This window comes from Eimeria tenella, genomic scaffold, assembly GCF_000499545.2.
Source record: "Eimeria tenella Houghton genomic scaffold, Eth_scaff18, whole genome shotgun sequence".
Lineage (NCBI taxonomy): Eukaryota > Apicomplexa > Conoidasida > Eucoccidiorida > Eimeriidae > Eimeria > Eimeria tenella.
Window position 1 is genome coordinate 71,287 of NW_013541630.1, and position 10,426 is coordinate 81,712.

Here is a 10,426-nt window from a genome sequence, read left to right on the forward strand (position 1 = left end):
GACAAACGAGTCAGAGCAGCAGCAGCAACAGACGCATGCTCCAGTGCTGCTGCTGTCCTTGCTGCTGCCGCTGCTGCTGCTGCTGCACTTTTCGCTGCTGCTGCTGCTGCTGCTGCTACCTCCGCGTCCACGCCCGCTGCGATGGCCCGGCAAATCCCCAGTATATAACTGAGACGAAAACGAACTCCAAACCCTAAACCCTAAACCCTAAACCCTGAACCGTTAGCCCTAAACCCTAAGACCCCTCACCCGTCTTTTAAAGGCTGCAGAGACTTTGCTGCTGCACTTAAAGCAGCAGCTGCTGCTGAAAGAGACGGCGGTTTGCTGCTGTGGAACGAAACCCTCCAGGCCCTGCACACACACCCTAAACCCTAAACCCTAAACCCTAATCCCTAAACCCTAATCCCTAAAACTGAAACCGTGAGCCTGAAGTGGCTGCGGTGAGGTCCCTCTAGATTCTTCTATACGTGTTTTGCCATGCAGCTGCACTCAAGGGTTTAGGGTTTAGGGTTTAGGGTTTAGGGTTTACCAGTCAGTCACATCGGGCGCAGTAAGCTGCAGCTTCAAGCTGCCCTGGAGAAACCGACACGCAGACTCTGCGTCCCACTTTGCTGCTGCTGCTGCTGCTGTTGCTGCTGCTGCTGATGCTGCTGCTGCTGCGGCTGCGTTTCGTGGGTCTGAAGGAGTGCCAACAGCAGCAGGAGCTGCTGCTGCTGCTGGTGTTGCTGCTGCTAATATAGCGTGCGCCAGCCGAACACCCTCTTGCTGCCAGACTTTGTTGCTTTCAGTTGGTGCTGCAGCAGCTAGGCTGCTGCTGCTGCTGCTGTTGCTGCTGTTGCATGCAAAGGTAGCAACCGCACAGAGGAGCTTGGTCATATCTTGCGGGGAGAATGCTTTTGTTGTTGCTGCTGCTGCTGCTCCAGGAGCAGCAGCAACAGCAGCAGCAACAGCGGCAGCAGCAGAGGCAACAAGGGCTCTGAGGAGCGGGACATGCATTTGCTGCAGCGTCGCCATTGCTGCTGCTGCTTCGGCTGCGTCCCGTGGCTGCAGCAGTTGCTGCTGCTGCAGCAGCAGCAGCTGCTCACACAAAACCTTGAAAGCCCCAGGGCTGCAGCAGCCTGCACTTGCTGCAGCTCCAAGAAAGCCGCAGATTTGCTGCGCAGCAAAACCAGGTAACGGCTCTGCTGCTGCTGCTGCAGCTGTTGCTGATGCTGCTGCTGCTGCTGTTGCTGCTGCTGCTGCGCGGGCCTCGATTTCGCCGCAGAAGCGCAGCAGCAGCTGCTGCACCTGCTGCAGCGGGAGGCAGCAGCTGCTGCTGGTGTACGCGAGAGCAGCAGCAGCAAAGCAGGGCGGCTTGAAGCGGGGGAGCAGCAGCAGCAGCAGCGGAGCAGCAGCAGCAAACAGCAAAGGCGCCGGCTGCTGCAGCTTTGCAAATGCATGCAGCACAAGAGTCAGCCCCTGCGAGGTGTACGTACACCCCAACTCCTTCACGTGCCACTCCACTGCATCCAGCAGCAAATGCACTTGCTGCAGCAGCTGCTGCAGCAGCAGCAGCAGCAGCTGCTGCTGCTGCTGCTGCTGCTTGCAGTTTAACTTTGTGGCGGCGTTGGCTACGAGGGCCACTTCCATGGCCGTCAGCTGTCTCGACAGAATACCCTTGCGCAGCACTGCAGCTAGCTGCAGCAGCAGCAGCAGCAAAAGTTGCTGCTGCTGCTGCTGCTGCTGCTGTTGCGGCTGTTGCTGCTGCTGCATGGAGCTTTGGAGCTGCGCCAGGGAGGCCCATATGTTAGCTGCGCTGCGGCCGTCGAGCGCAGCCTGCTTCTGCTGCCTGTGCTGCTGCTGCACGTGCCCCTGCTGCTGCTGCTGCTGCTGCTGCTGCTGCTGGTGCTGGATTAGCAGCTGCTGCTGCAGCAGCTGCTGCAAGCGGTACAGTAAATGCTGCAGCAGCAGCTCGGAGTGTATCTGCAGTTTCGAAAGGGAGGAGAATATCATAGACAAGTCACAGCCGCTGCTGGCAGCAATTACAGCAGGCCACAGACAACTGCTGCTGCTGCTGCTGCTGCTGCTGCTGCTGCTGTTTTGAAGAATTCTTATAAAAGTTAGGGCCGTTTCGCGCATGCGGAGATTCCCCAGCGCATTTAAGTAAACAGACACGTGCCGCGGCTGCAGCCCTGCTGCAGCAGCAGCAGCAGCAGCTGCTGCTGCTGCCGGTGGTCTTGCTCCTGTTGCTGTTTGCCCCATTGCTGCTGCGGCTGCTCTTGATTTTACTGCTGCTGCTGCTGCTGCTGTCCTGTCCCGGCGGCTGGAGTCTTTAGGCCAAGTGGCAGCAGCAGAGGGGGGATGACCTGCTGCGTCAGCAGCAGCAGCAGCAGCAGCAGCGGCTGCTGCCGTTGCTGCTGCAGCAAACCTGTCATTGATAGCAGCGAAGAGTCGGCGGTGGGGAACAGCAGCAGCAGCAAAAGCGTTAGCGATGGTGCTGCAGTGCTCAGGCTGCAGCTGAGGCAGGAGACAACTGCTGCTGCTGTTGCTGCTGCCGCTGCTGCTGCTGTTGTTGCTTCTGTCGCTCTTGTTGCCGTAGCATTCTGAGCTTTGCAGCAGCAGCTGCTGCTGCTGCTGTTGCTGCAAATGGCTTAGCTCTCCGAATTGGCTGCCTCGCTTCTTTCCAGAGGCAACAGCAGCAGCAGCAGCAGCATGCTGCTGCTGCTGCTGCTGCTGCAGGAGCGCCTCTGCAGCAGCAGACCAAAATTGCTGCGGCAGCCGCCGCTGCTGCCGCGCCAGCTGTTGTAGAGACACCCCAATTTGATGCGGCGGCAGCAACTGAAGGGCTCGCAGCAGCTGCCGCGGCTGCAGCAGAGCAGCAGCAGCAGCAGCGGGAGCAGCAGCAGCAGCAGCGGGAGCAGCAGCAGCAGCAACAGCAGACGAGTCCTGCCTGCGGGTCAGCGTCAAGCTCCTGACGCGCCCAGGCGGATGTTTGCCGCTGCTGCTGCTGCTGCTGATGCTGCTGCTGCTGCTGCTGCTGCTGCTGCTGCTAGTGGTACTGCTGCTGCTGCTGCTGCTGCTGCTAAAGAGACGGGTGGTGTATGAAAAAACATTTCGCCTGAAACTAAGTCCATGGGCATGCATCTGATCCTTAACCCTAAACCCTAAACCCTAAACCCTAAACCCTAAACCCTAGCTTGTGAGCTGGTAGGGGCACATGTTGGCGACACAGCTAGGGTTTGGAGACTGGGGTTTAGGGTTTAGGGTTTAGGGTTTAGGGTTTAGGATGCTTTCAAGACTCCTCTTGCCCCAACCGGGTTAATGAAATGTCTAGGAAAGATGAAAATTCACCAATTATAATGGTTTGGGGTTTAGGGTTTAGGGTTTAGGATGTCGCGCTGAGGGTTCAGGATATGGGTTTAGGGTTTAGGGATTAGGGTTTGTCGCGCATGCACGGCTGGGGGTCTAGGCCACTTGAAGAATAATTTTATCAATAAATAAAAAGAAAATAACTGCAAAAATATAAGAAATGCGGAACGCAAACCCTAAACCCTAAACCCTAGACGCTAAGCCCTAAACCCTAAACCCTAAACCCTAAACCCTAAATGGGCGGCGCCGACAGGCTGTCTGTCGCCGCGCTTATTGTCGAGGTCACTTTCGAGGGTTTTGTCTTTCAACTTTCATGAATTTATTTTTTGTTGAATTGAATTAAAAGCTGAAATTGTTCAAACCCTAAACCCTAAACCCTAAACCCTCGAAAAAACGGCGCAGATCCCCTTACGGTCTCTCCGATCCCTCGCCGCTCCACTACTGTGGCTGCTCCGGCTCCCTAGGGTTTAGGGTTTAGGGTTTAGGGTTTAGAGTTTAGGTTTTAGGGTTAATTGTCTGTTTTCTAGAGCTCTTTGCATCCCCGCTCCCGCCGATCTCACCCTAAACCCTTTCTTGGGGTTTAGGGTTTAGGGTCCAAGGGTTTCGGGTTTGGGGTTTAGTGTGAATGTTTATTTTGTTTTCTTTCTTCGGCATTTCAGGGTTTTACGACTCTTTAGGGTTTATATCTGTATTAGGGTTTATGAATTCTAGGGTTTACGACCGCCCTTAGCGTTTGGGGTTTGGGGTTTAGGGTTTAGAAATCAGGGTTTGAACCTCAGCCGAGTTTTTTTCTCTACTGCAGCTACTGCTGCTGCTGCAGATACTGCTGCTGCTGCTGCAGCTACTGCCGCGGGTGTTGCGGCTACTGCTGCAGCTGCTGCTGCAGCTCCTGCTGCAGGTGGTGGTGGTGCTGCTGCTGCTGCTGCGAGGTTTCTCCAGCAGCAGCAAAGAGGTGGAAATAGAATAAATAGTAGAATAAGTAAAATAATAAAATAATAAAATAAATAAAATAATAATATAATAAAATAAATAAAATAAATAAAATAAATAAAATAAATAAAATAAATAAAATGAATAAAATGAATAAAATAAATTAAAAGAATTGAAGAAAAAGAAGAAAGAAGAAAGCCAAACAACTGCAGCAAAGACAAAAACGAAGAAGCAAAAAGAAAAGAAATAAAATAAAAATCAAACAAAATAAAATAAAATAAAATAAAATAAAATAAAATAAAATAAAATAAATAAAATGAAATAAAATAAGATAAAATAAAATAAAATAAAGAAATAAAAGAAAAGAAAGGCAAAAGAAAAGAGTCAAGAGAAACGAATCAAAGCCCCCCGCAAAACCGAAAACCCAAAACCCAAAACCCTAAACCCTAAACCCTAATTGAGTGGTGTTTTTTGCGAACGGGGGCTGCGTTTTAGGCGGGCGGTGCTGCAGCGCGCGGGAGCTTTCTTGTAGAGCGGCGTCAGGGCTATTCCCCAGTTTAGGGTTTAGGGTTTAGGGTTTGGGATGGGGGAAAAGGAGGGTTTGCGGAGCAGCAACTTGCTGTCGTTCGAAACCCCCGGCGTGGCGCTCAAAACCGCGCACCAGGAAAAGAGCTTTACACTGTTTCGGTGTTTAGGGGTTTGGATCGGCAGCAGCGCGAGGGTTTTGCGGCTGCTGCACCTGCTGCTGTTCGTGCTGCTGCTGCTGCTGGCAGCAACTTACGCCACTCTTTTCGTTTCTTTTTCCATTCACAAAAATAATGTTTCTTTGGCAGAAGAAGAAGTTTATGATGAGCTTTTGGGGGCCAAAAACCTCTCCGTCACTCTCCAGCGGCTCCAAACCCTCGCCAGCAGCAGCAGCGAGAAGCAGCAAAAAGTCCTCTTCTCCAGCAACTTGCTGCTGCCCGCCTTCCACAAACAAACTGCTGCTGCGCTCTTCCACATCAACAGCAGAATCATCCTCGCCCTCGAGCACCTCAGGAGCTACGACCAGGTCCTGCTGCTGATTATGCTGCTGCTGCTGCTGCTGCTGCTGCTGCTGCTGCTGCTGCTGCTGATTGTGGTGCTGCTGATGCGTGTGCCATGCACCTGCTGCTGCTGCTGCTGCTGCACTCTTTCACATCAACAGCAGGATTAGAGTGGCACTCGAACACCTCAGGAGCTACGATCAAGTCCTGCTGCTGCTGCTGCTGCTGGTTCTGATCATTATGATTGTGCTGCTGCTGCTGCTGCTGCTGCTGCGTGCGTCACACACGTCCTGCTGCTGCTGCACATCAACAGCAGAATCATGTTTGCTCCCGAACACCTCAGAAGCTGCGATCAGGTGCTCCCGCTGCTGCTGCTGATTACGCTGCTGCTGCTGCTCACTACGCTTCTGCTGCTGCCGCTGCTGCAGCTGCGTCCCCCACGTGCTGCTGCTGCTGCTGCTGCTGCAGAGCATCCGGACTGCGATGAGCTGTCTGTACAGTTCGTCGCGGCAGCCGCAGACGGAGTGCCCGCTTGCTGCAGTGGCGGAGCACTTGCTGCTGGTGGGGGAGCAGCAGCAGCAGCAGCTGCTGCATGCGCTGAAGAGCAGCAAACTGCCGCTTTCGGAAGCCCTAGACGCCAATGTGCTTTCCTTCTATCCCTCTTCTTGGGGAGATGTTGCAGAGCCTGCTGCTTTCGTGCTGCAGCTGGCGAGCGAGGGGCGGTTTGCTGCAGTCAGCCAGCTCAGCAGCAAATATGCTGCTGAGCTGGAAGCAATTATTAATTCTCTCCGAACTATTATTCTGTGGCCGCCCCTCGTGTGCACTCCCGCGGTCTTCGGTGCTGCTGCTGTGCTCATTTTGCTGCTCTTCGCCACCCTCATTGCCATCAAGTCCAGTGCGCCTAGGGTTTAGGGTTTAGGGTTTAGGGTTTAGGGTTTAGGGTTTCGGCCTTGGCGGTTAGGGTTTCGGTTGCGCGGCAGCGGGCGAATGCTGCTGCTGCCGCTTTGCTGCTCTTCGCCACATTCGTCAACATCAAATCCAGTGGAGTTAGCGCTTAGGGTCTAGGGTTTAGGGTTTAGGGTTTAGGGTTTAGGGTTTCCGGTTCAGGGTTTTGCATGTCAGCGAGCATTTTGGGTTCCAGAGCTCAGGGTTGAGTGTGCAGCGCTGAGTGCTTAGGGTTTTGCGCATGCGCAAACGCTCTGGGCGCTAGAATTTAGGGTTTAGGGTTTAGGGTTTAGGGTTTAGGGTTTAGGGTTTAGGGTTTAGGGTTTGCGCTGCGCGTCAGAGAACATCCTGGACGCGTTTTCGGCGTGCCAGTCCGCAGTGTTTTCTTCGGGAAAAAGCATCGAGACAAAAATGAAAGACTTGTCGGAATATTTTGTTTGCTTCTTGGAGTTGCTGCTGCTGCAGCGGCTGCAGGCTGTCGAGGGTTTTGCTGCGCTGCTGCTCAGCAGCAGCAAACTCACTCCCTACCACCTCAAGCTTCTCAAACTCGAAGAGAAAGCCATCGTCGATATCATCGCCACTGCAGTCAACCTCCTCGTCTACATCGAAACCGAGGTTTTGGGACCCCAGGCGAGGGTTTAGGGTTTAGGGTTTAGGGTTTAGGGTTTAGGGTTTGGGGTTTGGGGTTTGGGGTTTTGGGGCAAATTAGATCCATTTTGTCTCAAATTCGATAAATTAAATTAATTAATTAAATTAAATTAGTTAATCAAGTTAATTAATTAAATCAATTAAATTAAATTAATTAAATTAAATTAATTAAATTAAATCAATTAATTTAATTTAATCTAATTTAATTTAAAGTGAGGATTAGCAGCAAAATGCTGCAGCAGCAAATTAATGGAAATTCGACTTCAGCAAAAGTCCATCAAACCAAATTCAATTAAACTCAATTCAATCAAATCCCGATAATTTGTTTAATTTATTTGATTTATTTAATGTATTTAATTCATTTACTTCATTTAATATACTTAATTTGATTTAATTTAATTTAATTTAATTTAATTTAATTTAATTTAATTTAATTTAATTTAATTTAATTTAATTTAATTTAATTGATTTACTTTAATTAATTTGATTTAATTAATTTGATTCAATTCGATTCAATTCAATTCAATTTAATTTAATATAATTTAATTTAATTTAATTTAATTTAATTTAATTTAATTTTAAATTCAATTCAATCCAATTCAGTCCAATTAAATCAAACCAAATCAAATAAAACCAAATCGAGCAAAATAAATCGAACTAAATATACCAAACTGACCGAAATGAAACACTTAAATAAACAAATTGAATTAAATTAAATCAAATTTAATAATTAAATTAAATTAATTAAATTTATTTGTTTAATTTAACTTAATTTAATTGATTTGTGCTGCAGGACGAAGAAGACGCAGCGCTGGACCCGCGCGCAGTTGTAGAAAACTGCATAGATTTATTTCGGCCAAAAGCAGCAGCAAATAAAACCCCCATAACTTGCACCTTTGCAAATGGATTTCCCTCCACGGCTTTTATTCGCAGAGACAAGCTCGCCACCACCCTCACCCGCGTAAACCCTAATTTAGGGTTTAGGGTTTCCGCAGCCACTGCGCCCACCCAAGGCGCTGACTCCCCAACTCCGAAACCCCCAACGCGCTCGACACTCGCGGAACCCCCCAGCGAGGCTTCCGCAGACACGCAGGGGCTAGGGTTTAGGGTTTAGGGTTTAGGGTTTAGGGTTTGGGGTTTGGGTGCAGACTCTGGCCTACGTCTTGGACCACTCCGTGGAAAAGGGAGCGGGAGTTGATATTTATGTAAATGCAAATGTTTCAAATCAAAGAAAAGAAAGAAATGAAAACTCAAACTCTGCTGCTTTCCAGCTTTACGACATTCGCTTCGAGGTCCCCAAACCCTAAACCCTAAACCCTAAACCCTAAACCCTAAAGACTAGACGAGGAAACCGTAGGCCTGAAGTGAAAAGCGGAGTTCACTGTGGAGGGCGAGAGTTGTGGCAGCTGAGGCATCCCAGCCCCAAGCCCAAACCCGAAACCCTAAACCCTAAACCCTAATTTGGGGTGTGCAGGTGAAGGGCCACGGAGTTTGCATGGAGAACACAAAGGCGCAAATGATGGTGCAGACGAAGGGCCTGATCGACAGGCGGGTTCCCCCAGTGGTCGTTGTCCTAGGGTTTAGGGTTTAGGGTTTAGGGTTTAGGGTTTAGGGTGTGGGGTTGTTTGGGGTGAGGGTTTTGTTCGTGAGGATCTGCGAGAGTGGGGCTGGAGGCGTTGCGCGGGGGCCGCGGGTCAGGGCCCGCGCAGAGGGTGCGAATGCGTAAACCCTAAAAAAGGGTTTGCGCGCAGGGGCGGGCAGGGTTTGCGGCTGCTGACCTGCAGCCGCATAGCGCAGTCGCTGGGAGGGTTTATGGAAATCCAAGCTTCTCCTTCTCGAGGGACTTTTATTTCTTTTATTTTTCGAAGAAGAGGGAGGTTTTCATTAGAAGACATTGACGGGAGGTTTGCATCTCTCAAGGGTTTAGGGTCTCAGATCTTCACTCTTTCTTTGCCCCTCGAGACCAAACAGTTCTTCACCTTCCTCGCCAAAGACATCGGAGTCAAGTGCACCAACTGCTTCTGCCTCCGCCAGCTCATTCAGGAGCTCAAGGAGGTCCGAAACCCTAAATTAGGGTTTAGGGTTTAGGGTTTGGCGTTTGCGGTTTGGGGCTTGGGGTTTGGGTTTGCGGTTTACGGGGTTCGGATTGCGGCGCGCGGCCGCCAGGCGTCCGAGGGAGCGGGGAACGCGCTGCTGGCGCTAGGGTTTAGGGTTTAGGGTTTAGGGTTTAGGGTTTAGGGTTTGCGGGCAGGACGACCCGGAGTGCCCCACTTTGGCGGTGTTTTTGGGGGACTTCGTGAAAAGCAGCGCAAACCCTTCGGACAGAGACTCGCGGCCAATGACTCCGAAAGAAATCTTCAACAAGTTGCTGCTGCATGCAGCAGAAGGCAACAAAGAAGTGAAGTTTAGCTTCGTGTCTGCGCGCCATTTGCTGCAGCAGCAGCAGCAGCAGCAGCAGGACGACTGCAGCAGCCTCCTCAACAGACCCGCACAACACGCCCGAAGCGCCAGGGCCAGCACTCTCGCTCAAAACGTCGTCTACAGAGAGTGCGACCAGCAAACCACAAAACAGGGTTTAGGGTTTACGAGTAGGGCTTAGAGTTCAGGGTTTAGGGTTTAGGGTTTGGGGGTTAGGGGTTGTAGAAAATCGCAGAGTGAAAGGCCCACATTCAGGGGACAGGCTCTAGGGTCTAGCACCTAGGGTTTAGGGTTTAGGCGCAAGGGTTTTGATCTTAGAGCTTAGGGTTTACGGCTTGGGGCTCAGGGCTGGGAGGTGTGGCTTAGGTTTAGGGGTTAGGGTTTAGCGTTTAGGGTTTAGGGTTTGCGTGCCAGACTGGAGCTTCCGCTCAAGACGAGCGATGTCATGGACGTCATCATTTTGGCCATGCAGGAGAGAATGCAGCAAAGGGAAGAAAGGTGCGAAGAAGAGTTTAGGGTTTAGGGTTTAGGGTTTAGGGTTTAGGGTTTAGAGTTTAGGGTTTAGGGTTTAGGGTTTACGGTCAGCGTGACTGGCTGCGAACACGCCCCTGTATTGCTCTTCTTGTTTTCTCCGATCATTCTTCATACCCCCATCATATCTGCAATCAAGGGTTGAGGGTTTAGGGTTTAGGGTTTAGGGTTTAGGGTTTAGGGTTTGGGTGCAGAGCGCGGGCGAAGAGCAAGTTGAAAGTGTCGTACATGGTGGACGTGCGAAAGGACTCGAACGAGTCCTCGTCGGTGTATTCGGAGGACGAGCACCAGCAGCAGCAGCAGCAGCAGCAGCAGCAGCAGCAGCAGCAGCAGCAGGAGCGGCTGCGCAGCTCCTCCTTCACCCGCCCCTCCGGCAGCAGAAGCCGCAGCACTGCAGCAAGTAATTTGGAGAGCAGCAGATCGAGAGGCTCGCGAGCAGCTGCGACTTTTTCGCAAACCTCCGTCAAACTCGACTCCGTCAGCAACGACGCAATTGAAAGTGAGGGTTTAGGGTTTAGGGTTTAGGGTTTAGGGTTTGGGGTTTGGGGTTTAGGGTTTGGGGTAAGGGTTAAGCGCTAGGG

General features: G+C 51.0%; 2 protein-coding genes across 2 annotated transcripts in view; one reads left to right on the top strand and one right to left on the bottom strand.

Annotated features, from left to right (window-relative positions):
* Positions 1 to 3,123, bottom strand: part of ETH_00017790 (uncharacterized protein) — a gene marked incomplete at both ends in the record, with an annotated part of 4,017 nt that extends 894 nt beyond the window's left edge. Inside the window, 3 exons of the mRNA XM_013373866.1 lie at positions 34 to 168; positions 250 to 351; positions 530 to 3,123. Coding sequence (XP_013229320.1) covers positions 34 to 168; positions 250 to 351; positions 530 to 3,123 — 2,831 coding nt within the window. The remainder of the gene's footprint in view (positions 1 to 33; positions 169 to 249; positions 352 to 529) is intronic.
* Positions 3,124 to 5,786: 2,663 nt separating this feature from the next.
* On the top strand, positions 5,787 to 10,424 carry ETH_00017795 (high-affinity cGMP-specific 3',5'-cyclic phosphodiesterase 9A, putative; the record flags this gene model as incomplete). Its single annotated transcript, XM_013373867.1, has 10 exons — positions 5,787 to 6,198; positions 6,589 to 6,884; positions 7,690 to 7,857; positions 8,045 to 8,188; positions 8,371 to 8,474; positions 8,681 to 8,951; positions 9,148 to 9,443; positions 9,729 to 9,812; positions 10,040 to 10,344; positions 10,399 to 10,424. 10 exons carry the CDS (start codon positions 5,787 to 5,789, stop codon positions 10,422 to 10,424), a joined length of 2,106 nt encoding a protein of 701 aa, XP_013229321.1.
* Between the last annotated feature and the right edge of the window lie 2 nt (positions 10,425 to 10,426).